The sequence below is a fragment of the Triturus cristatus genome, chromosome 2_1 (genome assembly GCF_964204655.1).
Source record: "Triturus cristatus chromosome 2_1, aTriCri1.1, whole genome shotgun sequence".
Lineage (NCBI taxonomy): Eukaryota > Metazoa > Chordata > Amphibia > Caudata > Salamandridae > Triturus > Triturus cristatus.
This window is the reverse complement of record NC_140581.1, coordinates 980,153,089-980,179,469: the sequence shown is the minus strand read 5'-3', so window position 1 is coordinate 980,179,469 and position 26,381 is coordinate 980,153,089. Positions and strand designations below refer to the sequence as shown.

At 44.4% G+C, this 26,381-nt stretch overlaps 1 protein-coding gene across 2 annotated transcripts in view; it reads left to right on the top strand.

The window, feature by feature from the left end:
* The window catches only part of RIC1 (RIC1 partner of RAB6A GEF complex), a 730,678-nt gene that overhangs the window by 604,373 nt on the left and 99,924 nt on the right, over nt 1-26,381 (top strand). For both annotated transcript variants that reach the window (XM_085634197.1, XM_085634186.1), the window contains exons 20-21: nt 23,316-23,474; nt 23,595-23,731. In XM_085634197.1, coding sequence (XP_085490323.1) covers nt 23,316-23,474; nt 23,595-23,731 — 296 coding nt within the window. The remainder of the gene's footprint in view (nt 1-23,315; nt 23,475-23,594; nt 23,732-26,381) is intronic.

Here is a 26,381-nt window from a genome sequence, read left to right as displayed (position 1 = left end):
CCGTCGGGAAGATTAAGCAAGCTATTGCCCAGAGTCACAAGGTGCTGGGCTAATCTGCTGACAGCGCCGGGGATCGAACCGTGATCCCCAGATTCCGGAGTCAGTGGCCCTGGCCGCGGAGCCACACCTCTTCCCTGTGATGTTTGCACCCCCGGCTGGGGCAGTGACATAAAAGATGCTGGTCAGTGAAATGAACATTGGACTAAAACCATATACTCACTAATTGGTAAAAACTTCCAGCATAACTAGTTGAGTGCCTTCTTTGACATCCAGGGAAGCAACTGTTATGGCATAGGCGGTATCCCTACAGTAGCACTGAATTGAATACAGTCTGTTGAGATTTGAGGTGGTAAAAAAGGGTAGGAATAAAGCCTGATTTGTCAAAATAGACGAAATCAGAGGGATAAACACAGAGACCAGACATGTCAAAAAAAAGACATTAGAATAGTGTTCATACTTGTGTAATGCAGCTGGTACCTGCAGCGGAAATACCATAAAAACATGCATCTGGGACAGAGACATTATTGGTGCCCATAAACAATTGATATTCTATCAATTACTTCATCGAAATGAACATGGCATGAATAATGCCCAACAGATAAACATAAGAAAGAAAAAGAAGCAAGGGGAACACATAAGAGATGTTTCTGGTGCCGATATGGGAGGGTAAGTACATTAATGGTGTGGCTCGTCCCTCAGGACATGTTAATAATAATTTAAAAGTTTGCAGGCATACTCTTGTAAAGATCCATATTGAGCCTGCAAACCTGCCTCCAATTGTGCTTCCATTCACACTGTGTTTTTATTCCCAAGTGAGAAGTTTGAAGTCACTAGAGAGCTCTGCCAAGTGGATCAGAGCATGTAGCCGTCAAACGTAACCTGGGTAGCTAGAAAGAAAGTGGTACAGGTTATTAAGATGATGAGATTGATGATTTATCTTCTCTGTAATCCTCTTTCTCAACCCCTTAGTGCAGATGAAGGGAAAAGAGAACGAAAATAGAAGACCAGGCCGAGAAAGCTAAAGTTTAATGAAGGACACCACCCCTTCAGCCAGCACTCTACCTGTTTGGGTCATTAAATGCCACCACCGGAGTGATAATTTAGCAATTCTCCAAATTGGATTGGTAGATAAAAATAAAGCAAACTATGGCTATTCACCATGCAGCTGTTTATAGAAGGATGATAGTGCAGATAGTAGTGGCTCAGTCCATGGAAACATAGCTTGCCTTCCCAAATATGTGTAATTTCTCTGTAATTTTAACAAGAGGTTTCACTGGTTATTCATTTAATGATTGTTAATTTCCTCGTTATGAATACTGTTTCGCAAGATAAGCAAGGTAACATCAGAAGCAGCAGCACAAAAGTAGCTACAAGATCGTTGCAAGTAGAAATTAGACGATATGACTGGAAAGATGAAGATTCAACCCCTCAGCAATGTGACTGTAGTTACTTCTGAGACAAGATAGAGTTGCACGATTTAACTGCACAGCCCTATAGGAAATTGCAAATTACAAGTTGTTAACAAAAAGGAACACATTTGACTGAAATAATGCAACACCGATCCAATAACAGCAAACTGCAGAATCTTGATCTGAAATATTCTTGGCTTGGGTCAAACAGGTTGAGAACTTGGCATAATATAGTGAGAAAATCAATATCTGTTCTTTTCAGCCAACTTGTAGCTTGATACAACACTAATAGATGATTCTGTGGCATATTGAGACTCGTTGGTTAAGGGCCTATGGATGGGTTCTTTACCTGAATTTCACATTAAGTCTACTCCAGGGGCAACTGAAATGTATAGCATCTTAGATTGGAGAGACTGAATGATGATGGACCCTTGCTAAAATGTTTAATCTGTGTGTTCATAAGAATTTTGGGGGCCCTGGGCAGGAATTGCCAAATTTGCCTATGCCTTGATCAGGATGAATTGTATTGCAGATGTAATTGCCTCATACCCAGTCTATTTGGCTAGCCTGTATGTCACCCTCACACAGAAAAACACTGTGATGTTTTGCACTTGGAAAATTAAAACAAATACAACTGGCAAACTCACATGGAAATCTTAAGGAGATTGTCTGGGATAATTCTGGAAAGATCCAAAATTCATGAATAGAACTACAATTAAGGAATGTTATTAGCACATAAAGCATCCAGTAGGATCCCAGACTAGCAAAAGGTCATCTTTGATATCTTGGTACGTATTAATTAAGAAGAAATTGGTGTTTAAACACTATTTGGATGAGCTAATGCTTGAGATGCGGCTTGCTTGGCATGTACAATTCTGGATGGGTACCTCTTCCACTGCTTGCCTATACATCAAAATGGGGCCCAAGTAGAACATTATAATGGACTGTGACTGTACCCTGACCTGAAATGAAAATATTCACTTCATGCTTTTCTGCATGAAAACAAAAGGTCCCTGTTGTAGAAAATCTGATAGAGACTTCTAGCTGCAGGTTACTTACCTTCGACTTATCCCCAGGCATCAGACTTGATGCGTAAATTTTTCGTATGCAGTACCCCTGCTTGCTAGTAGTTGTCATCGTTCGGCTCTGCACTGACGTCAGTTCTTTTCTTTCTGCGCCAGTCAGCAAAGATCCAGAGGGATCTACCCTGTCAGTCACTTTTTGAGTGTGCTTTTCTGACGAATTTTCAAAGTTTTTTTAGTTCTTCTCCTGGCATGGCAGGGATGTCCACTCGGAAGGCCTGTTTCAAGCCCTGCGATGCATGTCATCGACAGATATCGATGACTGACGTGCACCTTGTATGCCTCTGCTGCCTGGAACGTGCCACGATGCAAAGACCTGCGCCCATTGCCACGCCATGTACCCTAAGGCCTTGAGAGAGCGGTTCCTCAAGCTCCTTTCTGCCCCACGTGCGACTATCTCAATCCCAGTCAAGAAGAAGGTCCTGGGATCGGTCACAGAGACCCAAATCATTTATTGCATTTGAAGTCGCTTGGCCACTGAGTCTCATGTCATAACTGGAACAGCAGGGCATATCCCTGGTGGTTCAATGCCTGTCGGGATTTCTGAATGCCAGGACCGCCAAACTCAGCCGAAGATGTCTAGTGAATCATGAATGACATCTCCATCCGGAGGTGGTGCAAGGTCACTTTCTGCAGTGGGGAGAGCCTTGATTAGCTCTGTCCGTCACCACAGAGAATGCACACTGTCAGCAGTTCCCAAATGTGTCAGAGTTTCCAAGGCAGATCGTGCTCGAAGACACTTTTTGTCTCAAGTGGAGCTCGGGCCTCCTGTACACCTATTCTCCCATACCTCTCCTGCCCAGAGTTCTCAAGAAGATCAGGAACAACCGGGCCGAAGTCATCCTTGTGGCTCCAGACTGGACTCCGAGAGTTTGGTATCCCGAGCTGTTGAGCATGGCCATCGGTCCTCCTGTCAGGCTGCCCCTTCTGGAGGAATTTTCGTCGCAGCAGCACGGATGGGTTCTCCACCCAAACATGTCAACGCTCTGCCTTTTTGTGTGGATATTGAGCGATTACAGTTGACCACTTTCAACCTTCTACCCAAAGTCTGCACTGTTATCTTGGCAGCCAGGTGTCTCTCCATCAAAGGGCTTCCTCTCAGCTATATCGGCCTTACTGCGGTTGCCTGGCCAGCTCCTCATCTAATCCTCTATCACACATAGGTTCCTGAAAGGTTTGCAACATATGTTTCCTCCTTCACCATGCGTCAGTGAGATCTTAATTTGGTCCTGACGTTCCTGATGTGCGCCCCCTTTAAATCCTTGCACAGTTGTTCTCTCAGGCTCCTTACCATCAACATGGCCTTCCTGGTGTCAATAATATCTGCCTGGAGGGTCAGTGATCTTCAGGCTTTGTCATCCAAAGCTCCATACTTGAACATCTACAGAGACAAGCTCATTCTATGAACTAGAGCTTCCTTTCTGCCAAAGTCGTCACTCCCTTTCATGTAGGCCAGTCCATCGCCCGCCTACTTTTTACGCTACACCATATCCCACTAAAGAAGAGGAACGACTTTTATGACTGGACCCAAAAGGAGTGTCGTTTTTCTACCTTGACCGCACAAGAGAGCTCTGGGTGGATGACCAAATCTTTGTGGGGTATGTCGAAGCGAAGAAGGGAAAGGCCATGCAGAAGGGACTATCTCTTGGTGGATCATGCTCTGTATTAATATCTGCTATTCAATGGCCATGAAGCAACCCCCTGAGGGCTTGCGTGCTCATTCTACCATAGCCAATACTGCGACCACTGCGTTAGCACACGGAGTCTTGGACCTGGACATCTGCCAGGCAGCATCATGGGCCTCTCTGCACACGTTCACAAAACACTACTGCCAGGACAGTCAGGTCCCTCAGGAAGGGGCTTTGCCCATTCAGTCCTGCTTTACTTTTTGGTGTGAAATTGTTATTACAGACCCACCTTCGGGGATGTATTGTTTGGGTATCTATACTAAGGTAAAGAATCTGTTTCTAGAAGATTAACAAGTTACTTACTCTATCTAGCCACAGATTCCTTACCGAACCACCCATTCTCCCCTCTCTGCAAAACGTATTTCTAGGTACAGGGCTATTCCATTTTCAGGGTCCTAGTTTTACACACCAGTGGTCAGTGTTCTTTGTGCCTCGGCGCTCCTGGCGTGGAAAGTTGCTATAAGAAACTGACATGAGTGCGCTGGGGTAGTGCCTAGATAGGCACCATGCACATCGCTTCCGACACGGATGTCACCACCATGCGGAGCCGTACGATGCCACCTAACAACCGGTGCACTGGGGTACTGCTCATGAAAAATGTTAAGGTCCAGTCTGACGTGTCGGGATAATTCTAAGGTAAGAAATCTACTGCTCAGTAGTCGCAACCAGATAAGGCTTTACCCAAGGTAACTAACTTGTTCATTGCTATCTCTGTTCCAGACAGAATTGCGAAATGCAAAGATCAAATAGGCTTGAATTGCAAACACAAATATAGCACTAGTTCATCTCATGGTAGCACTTTATATTTGGGTAGCTTGGTTACAAACAAGGGGGCATGTTTGAAGGTACGGGTGTATGAAGATCAGGTTAACAGGGACTTATTGTAATTCCCATAAGGTCCTGAATTGTGCAGTTTCTTTCACAAGACATATAGTCGCTCATCAAGAACATAAGGAGCACCCATTGCTTACTATTGGTTGGCTTTCCTTGTCATATTTGCCTACCTCTTATGTCCCAGGCTGTGAATCTTACGTTTGCCCCTCCAATGAATCATCACCTCTTTACATCTCTTTTGATTGGTTTCCTTTGCTGCTTCCACTGTTTACTTTTCAAGAACGTTTGGTGTTAAACACTTCATGATAGTGTGTGCGTTTTCGAGCTGTCTCCTTCATCAGCTTCCCTCCCCTTGCACTGTGTTGCTCTGTTGCACTTCTGCTTCTCCTCTCCCTATATGTTGCGCTAGCCTGTGTGCTTCTCCCACCTGTGCCTTCCGTTTTGCTTTCCCCAGCCACGCCCTTTTTCTCCTTTCTCGCCTGTTACTGCTTCGTCTCACCCCACCCTCCATGTTGCTCACTACCAGCCCTCCATGTTGCTCACTACCAGCCCTCCTGTCCTCCCTCTGTTTCTTCTGCACCCACCCCACTGCAGTGTTGCTTCTGCCCCACCACTTGTTTAAAAAAATCAAACACACATCAAAGGCTTTTTTTTTTTTAAATAAAAACCTTTTCCCTTGCTGCACAGCATCAGGATTGACCATAGCCAATTGGTTTCAAAAGCAAGACCTATTATTTTTGCTAGTGCGTGTTCTCTTTCTCAGCAATAAGAAAGCTATGTTCTTGGCCTACATGTAATTTCCAATATCCTCTGAGTATACAATAAAGAAAAATCAGTGATTCAAGGTATGTGTGTTATTCATCTTAAAATAATCTCGTCTTTTCTAATCTTTCTAAATATGCTTCTTCTGATTGTGTGGCTTGTGCCGTCATTAAGGGGAGTGGTCTAGTGGGCCACTTTACTCTATATGGAAACCACTCAAAAATTCCTCTAGTTTATTGCAACATCACCAAATTGTTAGACACATTTAGTAGGTGTACATTGCAGCCTACAATTTGGCAGCATCATTTGTTGTTATACCTATATATCGAGTGCAGCTGAGAACTGCAAAGCATCTTATTGGTAATGAAATTCAGGTTCCCCATTCGTGCAAAGCTAGAAAATGATTTTGACGGACAGAATTTCACCTGGGCCTGTATGGTACTCCCCAACCCCCCACAGCAGCTTCTCTAGCATCTGCCGAGAAACTTTATTTTTTATGGGGTTTTTTTCATTGACACTGGTCTTATTTTGATCACATCCTACCTACACAGCAGAGCAAACACTACAAATACCATACATGCCCCCCGTCTTATAAACCATACACGATTAAAGCGAGGGTGCCTCTAGGCTCAGTTATCTCACCCATGCTTTTCAACATCTTCAAGAAATTGTTGCCAGATCTGATCAATGGGTTTAACATCAGCTGCTATAACTACGCATATACTTTTGAAACTGGAAGGCTTAAAGGGCATTAAAACATCAAAACTCTTCAGTAGTCTTTGGGCCGTTAACCACTGAATGACATGGAACCACCTCAAATTGAATGCTTTCAAAACTGATATACTTTCCTGTGGCGACTGCAAAACCTATAACCCTCCCTCTGCCTGGCCTTATGATCTAGGACCGTCTCCAAAAATATCTAAGATGGTAAAAAAAAACTTGGAATTACCATGGACACCAAACTGTCAATAAATCCACATAGTGGATAAGGCAGTCAGATTTCACTTTCTCACAATGAAAACACTGCAGTACATCTTCCCGCACCTAGGATTCCACACAAGGTTCAAGCGATTATCTCTCTTGCCCTATCAAAACTGGACTGCCCTAATGGTCTGTATCATGGGTCAAATATGAGAAGAATGCAAAGAATTCACAATGCTGCAGCTATGCCTCCTTACACATTTAAAGCCAAAAGCACATATCTCCCTTGCTTTGAGGGTGCTACACTAGTTACCAGTTGCAAGAAGATCCTTCTTCGAGCAACATTATATCACACACCAGGCAATACATGGCAAATGACCACTCCTCATCAGGAAGAAAATCAACAAATACAACAAAGGATCCCACACTCAAGAATTCCTCCCCACCTCATAATTCCCACACACAATAAAAAACAGTGGGTGGAACATCTTTCTCTGTTCAAGCAGCCAGACTATGGAATTCCCTACGCACAAACACAAGATCCACAGACATCCATCTCCACTTCAGAAGATTAGTCAAGAGCTGGCTCGTCCTCACATGATGACTATACTCACAACTCAAGAATCCGACTGACAAACTATACTCCTCCAAAGTATGGAAAAGAGCTGTTGTTATACAAGTACACATCATTGTAATTTGAAGTATGCCTTCAGTTATAAGTATAAATAGTAATGTATAGTTTTCCCCTTATATTAAATCACAAGATACATGTTCATATCAGACCATGTCAGAATTGCTGCTGTTATGTACATTTAGGTGCATATACAGAGGATTATGCCTGCCACTAATAACTACAATAACTAGAATGTGTATATTTATGTGAATATAAGTTGTTTGCGTTATTCTCACTTTTTGCTCCTCGGGGATTGTAATATACATTTGGCTGATTCGGAGGGGAACGATACTTGCAACTTTCTTTCATTATTGCACTCTGCCAAGCTGGTTCAATATGTTTCCTCTCCCACTCATAGTGCGGGTCATACGCTTGACGTAGTCTACTCTAGTCTGCCGGTGGTGGTGAATCCTCCTTTGCCCGTTACGTTGTCCGATCATTATTTGGTTCCATTTGCGTGGACTATTACCAAGGGATCACCCTCGTCTAGGCTTCGTGGTGCGACCACCTATAGGGTTCCTCAGAAGATTGACCCTGTATCATTGTGCACCGCGTTAGCTGACTGTTTGCCACATCTTTCGGATGATCTGGACTTGGCTTTGGGACAGTTCAATGAGTGGATTGATATTGCGGTTTGTGATCTCTCGCCTTTGGTCAGACCTCGTCGCACTAATATGCCATTGTCCAGCCCTTGGTTCACGCCTTTGTTTAAATCGCAGAAACAACAGTGCAAAAGGCTTGAAAGAAGATGGAGACAAAATTACCATGCTATTGATAAGATGGAATTGAAAAAAGCTCAAAAATTATATTATGCGGCTATTACCGCGGCAAAAAGATGTTACTTTTCGGACCGTATTGCTTTATCTGGCAATAATGCCAAGGCACTGTTTAATATTATAAAAAGCTTTGTGTCTCCTAAAGCTCTAACTAATGTGCACACATCCTCTTCTAGCTGGTGTGAAGAGCTTTCGGATTTTTTTATGTCCAAAGTTAGATCTCTTCAATTGCTTTTGACCCTTCAGCAATGCCGACCTTGCAGCCGCCTGATGACTCCTATTCCCCTTCTCCATCTGAAACTTCTTTCTCCTCCTTTTCTGCCATATCTTTTGAGGAGTCTTTTGCTGCCTTGGTTACTTTAAAGTCTGGCTCCCCGTTAGACCCTTGCCCTGCAAAAATGTTGGCGTGCACGGCCCACATTATTAATCCTTTGGTTAACCAGTTGATTAACACCTCTTTAGGGTCAGCTACGGTTCCTCCTCCGTGGAAGCAGGCTATGCTGGTCCCTCTTATAAAAAAACCTACGCTGGATCCCCATACCCTTTCCAGCTACCGGCCCATTTCATTATTGCCAGGTGGTGCCAAAGTTTGTGAGAAACTTGTGAATAATCAACTCATGGCCTATATCGAACAACATAGCCTATTACATCCATCTCAGTCGGGTTTCCGTGCCTCTTATAGCACTGAGTCTGCCTTAGTTGAAATCTCTGAGGCTATCCGGGAGTCGTTAGATGCGGGGGGCAGGGCAATGTTGGTCCTGTTGGACCTCTCTGCCGCTTTTGATACCGTCCCCCATGCTCTCCTCCTGGCCCGACTCCACAAGCTTGGCATCATCGGCGAGGCTTGGAACTGGCTTAAGTCCTTCCTTACCGGCAGAACCCAGCAAGTGTGGATCCCTCCTTTTACTTCTACCATCCAAGATGTTCTTACAGGGGTCCCTCAGGGGTCCACACTGAGTCCGTTGTTATTCAATCTCTATATGACCCCGCTTATTCAGCTTGCTGATGACTTTGGTGCTAAAGTGGTAGTGTACGCCGACGACACGCAGCTTCTGTTTACTTGGAAAAAGTATAAGTCCTGTACAGACCACGTTAGATCCCGTCTGTCTGCGGTGTTCACCTGGTTCAACTCGGCCCAGTTGAAATGTAATGAAAATAAAACAGATATATTAATTTTTGGGGACTTTCCTCCTGGGTTCCTTCATACCTGTTGGCCAGTCGATGTTTCGCCACCATTTCCTTCGGGTCTCCCTGTGAAGAATCTGGGGATCTGGTTTGATGAAAAACTTAGTTTTACTAACCAAATCAGTAAATTAACCGGTGCCTGCTTTGGCATTTTAAAGATGCTCAAGAAATTCTTGCCCTTGCGCCTCTCTCCGCGAAAGAAACGGTAATCAGGGCTTTGGTTACCTCCCGCCTTGACTACGCCAATGCCCTATATATTGGTCTCCCTGGCTATCTTATCGATAAATTGCAGGTGGTGCAGAATGCCGCAGCGCGGTTGCTGTTGGATTTACCCAAGCACACTAGCGTCAGACAACATCTTCGTAGGTTACATTGGCTACCGCTAAAAACTAGAGTTCTTTTCAAGGCCTTGGTGACGGCCCATGCAGCACTCTATGAATACGGCCCTTGGTATTTGAGGAAACGTTTTTCGTTCTATGTCCCGGGCAGACAACTACAATCCTCTAACGTGTGCTTGGTATCTGTGCCTAAAATCCGCTTGACATGAAAAGGTGGTAGTTCTTTACCTTATTTGGCGGCTAAGTCTTGGAACTCCCTTCCTTTGGAGCTTCGCTGCCTTCAAAATCCCACCTTATTTAGGAAACAACTCAAAACCTTCTTATTTCATTAGTTTTCTTTTCCTTTTCCATCTCTTTTGCTGGTTTCCCGCGCCGGGACACTCCTTTGAGTAGCTGTGCGCGTTTTAAATCCCCAATACAATACAATACAATTATTTAAAACATACAAAAATGTACTACAAGATAAATGTGGACAGCAAACCATGTTAATATTGCTGCTTCAATGTACATTTGGGTAGTTGTAAAGAGGGGTTTAATCAAGCAAACATAACTTTACCAAACAACTACGTATATATGTATGTACAAATTATTTACATTTGCTATGAAAAAAAAGAAAAAATCAATTTCATCCGTCTCCTCTCTCCACCCTCTGTCCCATCCCAACCCTTTCTGACTACTATGAACTCCCAAACATCCTGCAATTTTCACTCCTGCTTTTTAGCCATGCTTCCCAACTCACAATCTCACATGACCACTACTTACAAACAAGCATTGGCATAGCCAATAGGTCTCGCCTTTGGGACCTTCTAAGTGTTTAGCCATGTAACAGTTGCTTAACTAAATGCTTATAAAGTCCCAAAAGCGAGACCTATTGGCTATGCCAAGCAGCCGTGAAAGGGATCGCGATCAAACATCAAAGCGGCTGTGAAAGTGAAAGTAATGGTGGTCAAGCGCGCGCCCGTGCACATGCACTGTAGGTCTAGGCTGGCCTGGTAGCACGTTTTAGAGCCCTCCCAAAAAGTCTCGCCAGACCAGCGCATGTGCTGGGTCAGGCGAGACCTAAAAACGTACTACTTCCCCTTTTCAGTTATAACCCATCATTCTCTCCCTACTCTAAACTCTACTGAACATGCATGAAATTAAGAGCACAAACCTATCACAATTAGTGCACAAGCAAAAAATGTACTAACCTCCTAATTACTAATCTTGAGTTTTGGAGTCGTGTGCACCTCGCTGAAAAAGCACTTCATAAACTTATCAGGGCTATATAAATACATTTACGGATATAGAGCTGCTCGATATATAGAATTAAAGCACTTTCTACGCCCAACTGGTTTGGTAATAACCACAATTATTAGGGATTCTTCTTCGTGAACATACAGGAGCTGCACTCAGAGTCATCATGACGCATCATTGGCATATTCATTTAGCTCATTGAAAAGAAGCAAAAATCATCAGAGCAGTAAAGGTGAATATATACAAGCTTTGTGCCTTATAGGGTCTGCTGTCTTCAAAAGTTTATATTTTGATGCTTCTCTTTTGGCAAAATAATGATTAGGGGTGTCTTTCCTGTTCCCAATTTTATGATACCTGAAATTAATAGGGCATTGGTGTTTGTTTTCTCTGGGGATGCCTATCGAACCTTGCTTAAAGAACTAAAATACTGTAGCCGAAGGACAATGGCCTATGTTCAGCTCAAGAGGGACATCTAGTGACGGCGTATAGAAGTGCACTTTTGTCAAAGACTCCCTGCATTTTTTTTTCACATCACTTCTTGCTTAGGTGACTGACTAACAATGTAGTTTCGTGCAATCGCATCTAAAATGAAATGACACAAGTGCTAGCAGGTGGCACCAGGGCTGCACACTTTTTTTTAATTCTTTTTTTTTTTAGCATCCAACAATTTATAACAGATAGGGAGCTGTTAGACGTACAGAAAGAAATTCTAAGCATCAGCTACTGGTTTTACCTATAAACAGGTTGACTTCACCCTTTTTCCTTACAGGCTGTGCACTCAGAGTCACAGTAATGGCTTCCACCATCAGAACCCAGCATTGGCATATTTTTTTGTTCCATAGAACAGAAGCAAAAATAATTACACTAGCAAAAGTGAATGATCAAATTGATATGTTAAGGCCACATCATATGTGCCTGTCCACACTATCTGTCATGCTCAAAAGGACAATAAGGTTTCTTTCCATTGTAACATGCAACAAAAGGAGATGTTGAAAGGGTTCTCCCATACGCATGGACGGTGTAAACCAGACAAAGCTGAAGGACAGCACATAGAGGCACCTCAAGATATCTTAACCGGAGTCCGCTTGATGAAAAAGACAACATAATGACTCTGGTCCAACTAATGGACTATGTGTCCTTCAAAGTAAATAAACCTTCGAAGGACAATGCAACGCTGCAAAGCAGGAGGGACGAGCAAGAAATCACAGATCATTTGCCTAAATACATCATCTCTTACTAGTGGGGCCATTAATTGGGAATCCTTTCCATTTAGAATGATTAGAAACACTTTGTCAGATGACACAAGATGGCTGGTGAATTCTCTGCATCACGGATGACCAGGATACAAGCAATACCACTACTTCACTCGCTGAGAAGCCCTCTGGACGATTTTGGAGCACTGTGAAAAAGACTTCCAGAAAAATATTTCTCCGTCTCCCATAAACCTTGAGAAAGCATGATAAAATGTAATTTGGGAAGTGGAGAAGCTGAGAGATTGTGGTCATACGTCTGGAGGCAGAGTGCATCGTGGGATAAAAATCATCTGAATAAAAATGACTGATGCCTGGGTATGGCCTAGCAATCCTCTTAGACCTATGCTATTACTTCACGTGGGCCGTGTGTGTGTGGGGGGGGGGGGAGGGGAGGGTCCCAGTTTTGTTTGAGTTGAAGTTAATGTTTTGGTTCAGGTTTACATCCCCCAAGTTGAAATGGAGGTGGGTGAATATGGAAGGTCAATACAATACACTTGCACCCCACTTGGGGAGAAGAAGATCTCACTTAGCCAGAGATGGGCCAACATTACTGCCCGTATACAGTTCGCAAGTACAAAGTAATACACTCTAGATTGTAGAAATGGTTTAAATACCCAGTCTCAATGACAAGGGCCTAAATCCGCCTGCCGAGAGATCGTTTTGAATCCTTTAAGAATCTATGGGGTTAGAGTATGACCCTTGGGTGACCCTGTCAAATAGCGATTGCTAGAAAAAGTATGGTAGGACGCACCTTCTGACCCCAAAACACACAGCCTAGGGAAACCCAGTATAACATTTTAACCCACTGGCATAAGTCAAGAGATAAAACAACACGGTGGAACAAGAATAGAAACGATCTATGCTGGTGTGGATGTGAAGCTTCAGGTACCCTGCTTCAGCTGTTGTGGGCATTTCCTAAACTGGGCAAATTCTGGGAGGGGGGGGTTACAGGGCACAAGGGGAGGGTACACGCGGGTAGATGGGTCTGCCCAGTCTTTTCGATGGCGTCTACCCACTCTTTTCACAGGATAGATGCCGTCTACCCTGCCAAAGGTTGGTCCCCACAGAAATATGGTAAACTTGTCCCTGTCTAATTTTCCGACATCAGGGCATATTCAGTGGCGCCTGCACGTTGTCTGATTTTGTTCCGAGCAGCATCATGCAGGCGGGAAAGGGGTTTATCAGATTTATGCTGTGCCCATAACAAAGGCAGAAGTTAAGGGGTCATCAGGCCTCCTTTTGTTGGAGTGTCCTGAATGGGAGTGATAGGGAGCCAGAGTATCCGGACTGGGACTGTCAGGAGCCTCACGCCTAAATGCAGTGGAGGGGAAACAGACACACACAGCTTATCACATCACAGGTTCTTAAGAGAGGCATGCTTTTCACTTTGTTCAGTTTCTTGTACCTAAGAGATATGCATGCTCTGTTGAATGTCAAATGTGTTGGTCTATCCCAGTATTTACACAAATAACAATTTACATACCACTGTTTTCTTTTTATTTATTTTATAGTGATGTAGTGCTGCTCATCCCATAGAAGGGTATATAGCACTTTACATCACATGTGCACATTATACATTGACAATAAATAATGTGTGTGTAATCAATGAACAGAATGTGTTACATAAGAACAATGAAGATTACAAGGTGTAGGAGACAAATGTCCTTCAGAGCTCACTGAGATATATTAGAAGGATTACAATTTATAAACTGCAAGCCACTAAATGATCTCTGTGTTAAAAGCAGTAGCCCACCTACCCATTTACATTAAATAAAAATGTATCATCTGTGTTACGCACTTGTTAAATATTGAAACATGTTCGGATGTGTTCATGATAGGCCTGCTAAACGTGCGTGAGGTCTTAAGATTTGATCTCACTTCTTGTGATGACACTTCCTGTGAGGTCATGGGTTATGATGCCACTTCCCAAGATACCACGTGTGATGTCACGCGCCATGATGTCACTTGCATACTGCCAAACTTGGTTAGTCGCCCCACTTCTTGTTTTAGGACTTGTGCCCTGGGGCTTTGGAAGAATATAATCAAGCTTTTGACATCGAAGCGCAAATGTACCGGAGCCTGAATCTTCTGGGACACCCTTTGCCCCTTGCTAAATCCAACACATTTTTGAGAGGGAAACAGCTTGATATAGCACTGGTGGTCACGACACACGGATTCTCATATGTGAATACTAGGAACTACTTTATCTCAGTCTTGCGCAGAGTGAGATTTCCCAAGTTATGTTGTGGTATAACTCTTAGATGTTAAGCTGGCAATGCTGGAACTATATGGCATTTGCTTCCTAAGTACCACTACATTAGTGTTAATCTTGTGATGACATGGTTGTGGAGCTAGGGTTGAGAGGTCGGTGGTAGGGCGGATTGATTTGCATTAAAGTTCTAACTATATAGATTGAACAGTTTTTTGCCTTTCTTGGCCGTAAGCAAAATATGTGCATGTCTACCACAAAATGAATGGAAATAATTGAACAATAAGTGTCACTGTAACATTATAGATGCCTGCAGTTTGAATACTTCATTTGGTGGCGGTTTCGTCCTGTCTCGTTGACAAATATTAATAGAATGCATGGCACAACTGGAAGGCTTGTTATTTAAGAGGCATCACCAGTAAAGCAGTGATATGAGTGAATGCTTTTTAATTTGACATTTTGATTTTGAGCTTGTAGCACTCACATTTAGGTGGCTACATTTTTCATTCTATTTTGTATCAGATGCGTACTTCAAAATAGAGAACAAATATGCGATTGCAACAGCTTACGAAGGTAGACCTATTGTCTTTGTCAAAGCTTGTTTTTAAGCGTGAACATCTATGAGACCTTGGTGACAGAAATTAGTAATTTTTAGTGTATATTGAATTAATAAACAACTGTTGTTGTGCTCATCTCTAAATTAGACTAAGAGGTGCCTCCATTTGACAGACTGCCATAAACGCCAGTGTTGACAATTAAGTGCTGGTACTGAGCACCAGAAACCACAGGCTCAAATTAAGCACTACTTTCCTTCCATGTGCTTGGTCTTCCTTGCCATATTTATGCTTATTTTGTTGCGGACCGGAGGCAGTGCTGTTAGAAACACAGATAAATACACTTTTCCATGTTTCCATTTCTTTAGCTCCTTTCAGAATATTTTCATGCTGCTTTAGATATTAACTCCACCCTCCACATGGAAAATCTCCAACCTCAAGTTCTTATTTTTTTGTGATAGCTTTTCCCTATAATAAACTGCACAGTGAGTACTACTACAGTATTGGTATTGTAATATCCACTAATAAATGACGAGTTCTGTGCTTTTTAGAACTTTACATTTTGTGACCAATTCTAGCCACATGGTGGCAACCTTTCTGACTGGGGAGAAAATGAGAACACAAGGAGAGCCAACAACCACACATAGCTAGTGCGTTGTTGAGTGGTAATTTAGAAGTTCTGAGTTTGAAGCGATGAAGCAGTCATGAGAACTATCTTTAGTAATTAGCAGCTTTTATGTTTTCTCCAATGGGTCTCTTTTTCCACTCATAATTATTATTAGAACATTGGAATGTTGGGAGCTCCAATGAAGTCAATGGAGTGCTCCATGCTTTTATGGGCCACTAAAGGCCTGCAAAGTAACATTCCAATGTTGTTTCCAAAGGCATCTCTGATCTCGAGGGAATTTAACCCATTTGTTGCGCCCGTTGGCCAACGGCCGTCACAAGCACTTTCCTCAATAGTGCTGCGCACGTCCGTTGGCCAACGCGGCCCTAACCACTCAATGGAATGCCCCGCACCACTGCGGAATTACTGCCGCGGTAAACGGGTTAAACCCCTCGAACTCCGAGAGGCCTTTGTTTTATTTGTTGGAACATTCTGCCCTCTAGTGGCAGAATGTTCTAATAGCCTTATAGCCCTTCGTAGCTGGGCTATACCAGCTATTAAAACCCTGCTCCCTTGTTAAAGTCCCTCGCCTTCGGGTCGGGCCTCTAACGCTGGAGCAGGCCTTTAATAGCCGGTATAGCACGCTACGGCGGGCTATAAGTCTATATTAGAACATTGGAATGTTGGGCTTCGATTGAAGACAGTGATATGCATTAGGGCTAATAATGTCCGGTATAAGCCTTCTGCTTCAACATTCCAAGTTTCTTTAGGTCTCTCCTTTTTTAAGTTACAATACTCTACCCTTAGTGAGTTGAATGTTCTAATAGCCTTGATGCCCTTCTGCCTAAGCTATACCAGTTGTTAAAGGCCATTTCCCTAATTATAGGCCTGGAGCGGGATTAGTTCCGGGCCTCTAGCAACTGGTATAGCCCACAGCAGCAGGCTGTATGGCTACAATCTTTTTCAAATGTTATTCTTGTTATAATGTAGGCCTTCAGAATGTTGTGAAGGACTGCTGGGGTGGTAGGTCAGATGATATCATGTTTGACATGACACTGTGGAGTCGTTTTTATTCATATTCATGTAGATAGAGGAACACACCACATAAGAGTGGGGGCTGTGGTTTCACATCTTCCTAGAAGTTTGTGACTGCTGTGAAAAGATCAGTCCATTTTACAGGCAGATTTACTTGTCTACTAACCAGAGGTGGAGAGAGGAATTTTTCCAGAGAAGTGGAATTAATATTCTCCCTAATAAAAAGAGTCAAACACAAAGAATTCAGCTTACCTACTACCTAGCACTGAAGCCGACCCCCTTATCGCCAAGATAGCTATGCATATTTTTTGTTGGGTGTGTCATGAGATGAAGTAAAATGTGTCTGTGGAGTGAACCATTTAGAATTACAAATTTTAGAGGTGGGGCCTAGGTCATGCCATCAACTTTATTCACATAGGTCGACTTAATTATTTAGTTTTTAGCTTTAGCTGTCTACCAGAAAGTACCTCAACTCACATAATACACAGTTAGAAGAAATAAGCTATGGGTTGGCCTTTTTCATCCTTGAGCTTGTTCGAGTGAGACTCCTTCAGGCAATGGAGTGTCCATCACAGACCACAGCTTTTCATGAATGTTACATTTTCCGCTGTTGAAAATGGCATTGATGGTGGTGATTAGGTTTTTAGGTCTCGCCTGGCGAAAGCCGCGCATGCGCTGCTCTCGCAAGGAGAGCACCTTTTGGAATCAGTTCTGCGAAGGGCTTTCATGCACACGTCTTCAATGGACAAAGATGGCTGCTCTCGCCATATGTCCATCGCAAACAGCATGCACGTGTCCGTGGGACTGTGGACAGTCCGCCGTCATCTTGTTCCGATAGTTTCCCGTTGTCCATGGCATCCAAGCTTCTTATCAGAAGCTTTGTTGCGTTAGTTCCCTGTTCCCACCCCCCCTCCTGCCGCCCCCTCCCGTTGGCCGTGTTCTACATCCCCCCGCCCCCTTGTTCCGTTCCCGCCCCCCTCCCGCTGTCCTTTGTCTCAGAGATTGGGCATCGGAGAAGGGTCTCTTCCTCTTCTCTGCTGGTGCTTTCTTGCCCCTCTCAGGTTCTCCTGCCCGCTGTGGCCCCCTCTCTTCCTCCCTCGCAGCTCTCTCCCCTCCCTCGCAGCTCTCTCCCCTCCCCTCGCAGCTCTCTCCCCTCCCCTCGCAGCTCTCTCCCCTCCCAGCTCTCTCCCCTCCCCTCGCAGCTCTCTCCCCTCCCCTCGCCTCCTTTTGGATCCCCTCTTGTCTTCCTCCCTGCCCTTTGACTCGCCTTCCTCCCCCATTTGATTACTGTGTGTCTTCCTCTCCCTCTTATTTCACTTCCTTCCTCGCTCCACCTCTCCCTTCCTGCCTTTTCTCGCCCACCATCTTTATCTCCCTCTCCTGCTGGAGGTCCTCGCCTTCCTCCCTCCCTTCCTTCTCGGGCTCGTTACGCCTTCCCCTCTTCTCCCTCCCTCCCCTTCTTTAACTGGCTCCTCTTCCCTGCGTCGCCCCCCACTGCTCGGTGATCCTCGGCAGAGAGCATCTCGCACAGCCATGAGGATGGAGAACAGGGTGTTCTGTTGCTTCGCCTTCTACGCGGTGGCCCTGCTGCTCAAGATGTTCCTTACCGGCCAGCAGCGGCTGCGCAGGAAGGTGGGTGCCCCCGGCAGACACCCTCCCCACCCCATTTTTTTTTTGTTGAAACATTTTTTATTATTTTCCAAATCAACAATTACTATTCATTACACAACGAGGTTCCGAGTCCAAAAGGAGTACCGTCCCTCCTAACCCCAACTCGTTCCCACCCCTCCCCACCCCCGTGTCAGTGTGCCCCTGTCCCCTACCTCTCCCCGGATGTGCCCCCCTTTCCAAGGAAATCATGTACGGACGCTCAATCCCTCTCTGTGCAAGCAGATCGTCCCTCTTGTCCAGGCCTCTGGTAGGTGTCCCGGGACCTCCCTCGTTCCCATCTCATCTCATTCCCCAGTCCCCCTCTCCTCTTGTCTATCCGCCGTGCTCCCTTCGTCCCCTACCTCAGATATCAACCCCTGGAGCTCCACCACCAACGCTTCCCATGCCCTGGCCGTCGCTAACGCTTTCTCATCATCTCTTCTAAGAGCCAACTGCACCCGGAGCGTGCCCTCCGCCCCCGCCCATCTCACTAACGCTGTCCTCCACCGCAAAAAGCTAGGCCCCCCCCCGAGATTTCCAGTGCATGGTCAATTCTCTCTTGGCCAATATCAACCCCAGGTCGTAGAACTTGCTAGTGACCTTCGTACGCCGGGTGTGTGGAAACCATAGCAACAAGCAAGCCCCCATCTCTGGGGTAATAGAGCTGTCTGTCACCTGATTCAAGCAGTCCACTACCTCAGCCCAATAGTCTCCCAGCTTCGAGCAGGCCCAAAACATGTGGCGAAAATCTGCCCCCTCTCCCCCACACCGCGGACATGGAGAGTGTGCCCCTCCGAAATATTGCAAGACCTTGGCCGGCGTCAGATACGCCCTATGCAGCGTGAAAAACTGAACCAACTGGAACCGTGCGTTCCCTTCCAGGCCCTCCGCACTAGCGTGGACCATGTGGTCTCAGGGATCGCCTTCCCGAGGTCCGCTTCCCACTTTTCCCTCAGAGCAGCCAGAGGCTGCAAGCCCTCCGTCGACAATCGTCGATATAGGCAAGTAATGGCCTTGGTCCTCCCCGCCGCCATCATGACATATTGGCAACCCGCTGCAGTCGGCGGTTCCGACAGCCCCATTTTCCAGTGCTTTTGGAGGCTCGCCACCAAGGCCGCATGAAGCAAAAAGTCCCCCTGCGGGAGCCCGTAAGCATCCTGCAGGTCCTGGAAGGACAATAACACTCCGTCCCGGAATAGGTCTCCTACCATCTGTACTCCCAGCTCCTCCCAAGTCGCTAGCCCGGACCAATCACCCCCATGCGGGAGCGCTGTGCACATCCCTAGGGGGATTTCCGGGGCGTACGGGCGGACTATGGCTGCCCGCCTCTGACACCTATTCCAACACTGCCGGAGGGTACGCTCCACCAGGGTTAGCTGAGTTAAGTCCAGTCGCTGCTGGAGAACCGTAAAGGCCAGCACATGCCGCACCCTCCCCACCCCATGCTGGCATGTGTGTGTGAGCGTGAACAAGCCTGACACCCCCTGCTGGCTTGTGTGCGTGAGTGTGAACGAGCCTGACACCCCATGCTGGCATGTGTGCGCGAGTGTGAACGAGCCTGACACCCCCCTGTGGCATGTGTGCATGAGTGTGAACGAGCCTGACACCCCATGCTGGCATATGTGCGTGAGTGTGAACGAGCCTGACACCCCCATGCTGGCATGTTTGCGTGAGTGTGAACGAGCCTGACACCCCCTGCTGGCATGTGTACGTGAGTTTGAACGAGCCTGACACCCCCCTGTGGCATGTGTGCGTGAGTGTGGTGGCCCCCCGCGTCCGGCTTATGCTCTTGACAACCCGTCTCCATTGATTGATTCTTATCAAACTTCAGAGGGAACATTAAGAAGAGACAGTTCTAGCCGGCCAGATTGTGCGTGGGGTGTCGGGTGTGTGGTTGTCTGTGTGTGACTGTGGCCAAACTGGGTATGAGATCTTGCGGTTCTCGGTGTGTGGTTGACTGTGTGTGTGACTGTACGTGTGATTGTGTATGCTTTTCTGTCTGCCTCGTTGTGTGCCTGTCTGCGGCAGTGCCTTCTATCTGTGTGTCCCCGTTTGTTTATGTGTGTGCGTTTGTGTATATTCACCACCAAGGATGTTATCTAGAGTCTTTCCTCTCAGCCTGGAGCCAACTGTTGTCTTCTCCTATTCGCCGGTCCCGTCTCCACAGTATTCTCTCTGGTTGGTGCAGCCCTTTAACGTGTAGCGCTTTGGAGCCCTATGGGGCGCTGCAGAAAGACCGCGTAAAGATAAGAAGCACTAAGTTTTCCTGCTTTCATTGCTCCTCGTTTGATGCGCTGCTTTGTGCAAGCGCCGCGAAGCATCTGCGACCACTATATTTCACGCCATAAACCTAGCGACCTTTAATAGGATGCAGGACATTACCTCCTTGTTACACCCCCCCCCCCTCTAGTAATCACTTAATGAGGCCGCCACGCCTCCCAGACACACCCACTTCCCTTAAAAAGTTGAAAAGCGCCCTCATCACACCGCACACCTCCTGTTGTTTTAGTTAACACAAGCCCCTCCCCCACCTAGTACAATTGACCTGGTCCCAACAGGGATGGAGGGAGGGGTTAATTAATTAGGGTGAAACCCTTACTCAGGGTAATGTAATCACCGGTAAGTAATTAAAGCAGGAACTATAGGGCAACATAAGCTCTTGTGAGAGATGAAACAATGCAGGCTCCCAGGAGCACAAGCTTTCACCACACCATACAGTAATTAAACCCCTAGCATCGCGTTATCATTTGAGTACGTCACAACGGGGGTGCAAATATTCATTTCTTTCTTTACTCCAGCCAGGACCTCTGCACACAACCCTGCACTGCGTTTGCTTCTTGATTCACTACCTGCACTTCATCAGATTAAAAAAAGTTTTCCTGCTCAACAAATCTTATCTTATTTGAGCGTGTCGCGTTGGCACCGCTCCTGCCAGACTTTGTGTTATTGACAAAGGAGGTGCGGCAGTGCCAGATACCAGCGTGTGCACGTTTAACTCTGGGTAGCTCACCCAAGTCTTACTACATATAGGCCTTTGAGTGTATGTCACAGGCCATTTTACTGATGCTTCCATAATATTACAAAAGAACGGAAAGAAAAGAACAACAAGCACTAATGATGCAATAGATCTCCCCTTTCATTAAGTTAAAGCCATTTGCTTTGCTATATAATACCATTAGCAAAGCAAATGGCTTTAACTTAATCAAAAGTGAGACCTATTGCATTTTCAATGCTTGTTCCTCGCATTTGTTCCTACATTATTTTAATTATTCAGACACACAATTTTCTTATTCTGTTTTTTATTTAGGTTGATTTTACTTTGCAACTATGGAAGGAATTGTGAGCAGTTTGCAGTAGAATGGAGATGCTGTGAGAAAAATTGTGCATCAACAAAGTGTATTTGTGCTTGGTAGGATGCTGCATGCTTCTTGCCAGTCCCAATATGGCCTGTCACCAGGTGGTCCAGAAGCTGCTACCCCAAAGGTTACAGCTGAGCAGCACAAGAGCTGACTTCCCATGCTGGTTCGCTTCCTCCCTCCACTCCAAGTGTTGACCTGCCTAGTTTCCTCACCTCCACAGCTAAACTTTGCTTGATTGTATGGAGAGCAGATACCTGGTACTGGTACCAAGCTCGACAAAAAGGTGAACCGTTTCTCGGGTCAGAGGTTTGTGCAGTGTCTGGCGCCATGGAGTTGCTGCAGCCTGGCCATGGAAGCTCAGCAAAATAGGATCTTCCACTCTGTGCGGCTCCGACACTTCCCTATTGTTCTTGTTGGAAATTATGTTTCGTGCTCCATAAGCTGAAATGAGGACCTGTTGGCTGTACATTTTCAAACGTCTTTCTCATCCAATTGAAAAAGAAATCGGATATGCAGAGTGAACCATGTAGTTCCAAAAGCAGCAGTATGTCAGTTGATTCCCCAGTGTTTCATTGTAGCTTCACCACAGAGTTCTGTGAACAACTAGAATGCTAACATTCTTTAGTCATAAAAAAAGTGAGGCACTCATGAATGTCAGGAGTCCCACTTCCTTTAGTCAGTAATTGCATATGCCTGCATGAAAATTCATAGCTTCAAAATCATTTTATTGTAATTTAAGAAAACTATAAAACATGTTAACATGTTTATCTATAAAAGACGCATTAAGCAAAGTTGAGAACCATTTATACGTGCACAGCCTAGTCAATGATTCTAAAGCGATCTTCTCCAGTAGCATGTACCCCAGAACAAGTACATTCTGTGAACACTCTAGTTCTTTGTTAGAACTCTGTGTTCTTCACAGGCAGCTGCTCGAGGCGGACGGTGTAGTAATATTTGGGTTGATACTGTAATGAGGCTTAACTCGTTCTAGTCGTGAATTTACTGGATAGATATCAGCTGGCTAGAAGCCAGTCACAATTCAGCATTTTGGTGGTGTACTGTTGTCTAATTTACAATTAGTATTAATTACTCACAGCCAAACTGCCGGCCTATTTGAACTCTTCCAAAATCCTTCCATCTTTAGTTATGAGCAGCAATTCTTAAGCAGCCCTGTGCTACCATTCTCCATTTCAAACAATTCTATAGAACAGCCTCTTATCTTTGAGTAAGACGGGATTCAATCCATGTAAATCTCAATGCAGTTTATCAAGTACTGCCAAGCCCATCAGTTTCGGCTACAGCATTCTACAGCATGCAAAAACAGGAATGCACAAGTGCTCACATGACCATTATGCACATCTTGAAGCCAAACCATTTAGCTTTTCAATTCTTCCTTTGTTTTCCAGTTTATTTCCAAGAAATAATGTGCATACAAATATCAAACAATTGAAGTCAGCCTACAAAATAAGACTAGACCAAAAAAACCTTGTCATTGAGATCTGCACTAGATTATTTGGAGAGTGACGGTGCAGTAAGTAAAAGACAAACACAATAAAAGCATTGTTGCGTTGATTAGTTATATTCCAAAATGCACTTCACTGGTTTTCATTAGTATGTTAGACCGAACATTTTGTTTAAAAAAAAATGTTTTTTTAAGCGCTATCGTTTAAATAAAGTTAGGGTATGCTTGAGGTAAAACCAGGAACCAATCACTGTAAGACATGTTGCTTTGATTCTTTTGTAGAACATGGAGGTTCCAGCTGTAAGCAGGCAGCATGCCACCCTTCTCTTCAACACTGCTTTGGAGCAGGGAAAGTGGGAGCTCTGCAGACACATGATCCGGTTTCTTAAAGCCATTGGTTCTGGAGAATCAGAGACTCCTCCTGCAACCCCTACAACTCAGGTTTGTTAGGACCTGTCGATCATGAGTTTCTTAATGTATAACCTATTAATGAGTTCAGCTCACCTCAGACTGTAGAGTAGCCGTTTGCTTATCTACTCATTCATTTATATTGTTTTACAGGAACCATGTGCAACTGGTGGCTTTGAGTTTTTCAGGAATCGAAGCATTAGTTTATCTCAGTCTGCAGAGAGCCTCGCATCCACAAAATTTAATTTGCAGAAAACGTTAAGCATGCCTTCGGGACCATCCGGAAAAAGGTAATGTTTAAAACTATATGCAGAATTCAAGACATCACTAAACTAACTGCAGGTGCTTTTTCAACCATTTTAATGTGATTTACTTGACGTCATGCACAAAATGCCAGGGTAATTTCAAACAAGCAAGACAGTAAAGCTAATAGAACTGGTTTGGGGAAAATGGTGCCAAGGTTACATTGTTTAGTTTTTGTTGTTTTTGCCACAAAAGCATGCCAATGTGGGGACCTTATGCTTTTAAAAAGAAAAAAAATGCCCGAAACAATAATTTTTGCTTATAATTTTCATTTAATAATATAGGGACATCGTAGCAGGAGGAATACTTGGAACAGGTAACGATATGCTCTCTAATTTTAATAAATAGCACAGGAAAACGATTCTTACTGACAAACAACATTTACTATTGTCATTGGATTACTGTAACCAGAACACAGTTTAAATGAACTAGTGTGACTAAAAAAGATAGAAAGAAATGGAGGGGCGCTATGCCTCCGGAGATTGGTAGGATTAACTGCTTTTTGCCACAGGGAACACATTGTGCTTGAGACCCTGGGACATGTACTAGAGGGCGGGGAGGTTCAGACCTTTGAGGCCCTACAGGAGGAGTAGGCTTTTGCTGGGACCCAACGGTTTAAATACGTGCAACTTGCGCCGCTCTCGGGGGAAACCACCTCCTGGGTATGGAACTCCCTGCACACATACTGTTGGGGTCATGGGTGTTGGAGGAAGCGCTTTCTCATGAAGCAGTCTCGCACATATACCCCACTGTGGAAAATAACGCAACAGTCAATCTGTCGGGACTGCAAGAGAAATGGGAAAGGGACGTTGGGGCCCTGGAAGATGTGGACTGGAAGGCGGCACTGATGCTTCGCCGGGAAGTGGCTGTTAAAGCCAGGCTGCACTTAATACAGTTTAAAATCCTCCACAGGGTTTACTACAATAAATCCTGGCTCCATAAGATGGGGAGAGCAAGAATCTGTATGTGCCTCTGCTGTCACATTCCTCCACACGGTCTGGGGCTGCCAGATGGTTGCAGACTACTGGGAGTAGATAGATGGGAAGCAGGAATCTGTTTTGGGGACCCCCCATTTCTAGGTAACCACAACTGAATATCCTGGGAATACCCTCGGTATGGATATTATATCAATAATCTTTATACACTGAAAAGGAGTGAGAAGTATATGATAAGGGTATACACTCAGCTTCCCTATTTTACTATGCAATAAACACAGAGAGGGGAGACCCAGTTATTTGTGACAGTGTCTATCTTTCCTGTATCTGAGACAAGTGAGCGTAATGTACTCCGGTAAATCGGTGCTTGCTTCACAATTTCCCAGACAGTAAACTTTCTCTGAGATGGTGTGAAAAATTAAAACTGTGTGTGTGTGTCTGTCTGTCTGTCTGTCTCTGTCTGTCTGTCTGTCTCTGTCAAACTCTTGTAAAAAAAGAGCATTGGTGGGCACTCCAGGCAAGTCCTCAATCTTTTTTAATTCTTATATTTCTGTCACCATGTCCGTACTGACGCGTTTAGGCTGGTCCCAGCCTTTATCAAAGTTACACTGCATTGTAAGCCAAGCATATTTAAAGGTACAGCAATTCATAAACATAGAAGAAACACCTCCGTGTCCCCCTCTATCATGCTCATACTATGACTATGCATTGTTAGATGGCTGTTACATATCCATACATATTCCTATTTTTGTCTGTTTTTATATTTTTACTATTTTTTTAATGTTTACAGAAACTTTTTTCATTATGTATTTAGAAAAAATGGAAACTTATTATTTTATTTCATTATGTACATCATGCTTGGACTGTGGAGCTTTGGAGGATAGCAGTACGACATCTAGGGCCAGTCCTCAAATCCGATCAATACTGATACATCAATTATTCGAGGAAGTAATACTTGTCGCTTCATCTGGGGAGAATATGGCTAAAAGAGCATGGCAACCATCTCAAAGTCATTTCCAATATTTAAAAAGCTATTGTATAAGAGAGTTATAAGAAATAATTTGATAATGATCCTGGACATAATATAAATCAACCACATATAATATTTCTATAAAATTCATATTAAATATATCCATATCAAATACATTATAAACATCACAATCCTATGTATATATGTGCAAATATCACAAATAGCTATGAATCTTAAATATGTAAAGTGTCTAAGTGCACTGATTAACCAACAAGTCACAGCTTAACATTTCATACAAGAATCATAAGTACATTAGGAGAGGATAAGAGAATGGGAAAGAGCAAAGGGATATATTCCTCACCCACAGGTACCACCTGTTGCATGCTTCATCATTGGACACTGAACGTGAATTACATACATGACTTGTTTTTTCAACAGACATCATAGGGTTACCAGGAGAGGACGAACTCTGTAGTCGCACACTAGGAGGAGAAAATTAATTTTAAGTCATTTTGTTGTTAAAAATTTACTTTCTGCATTAGCAGAGCAATTCAGCTAATAAGTGTAGAAAAATGGCAGGTAAAATTAGGAGGGAAAAGACCTTACTTCATCAAGAGTACGTGCCAGCTCGCCAAATATTAGCATCCCACTATTTGCACAGTGAGAAATACTAGGCATGATAACAACCACAGCTGAATACTTTTGTTTTCACCCCCATTGGATCGCTCGTAT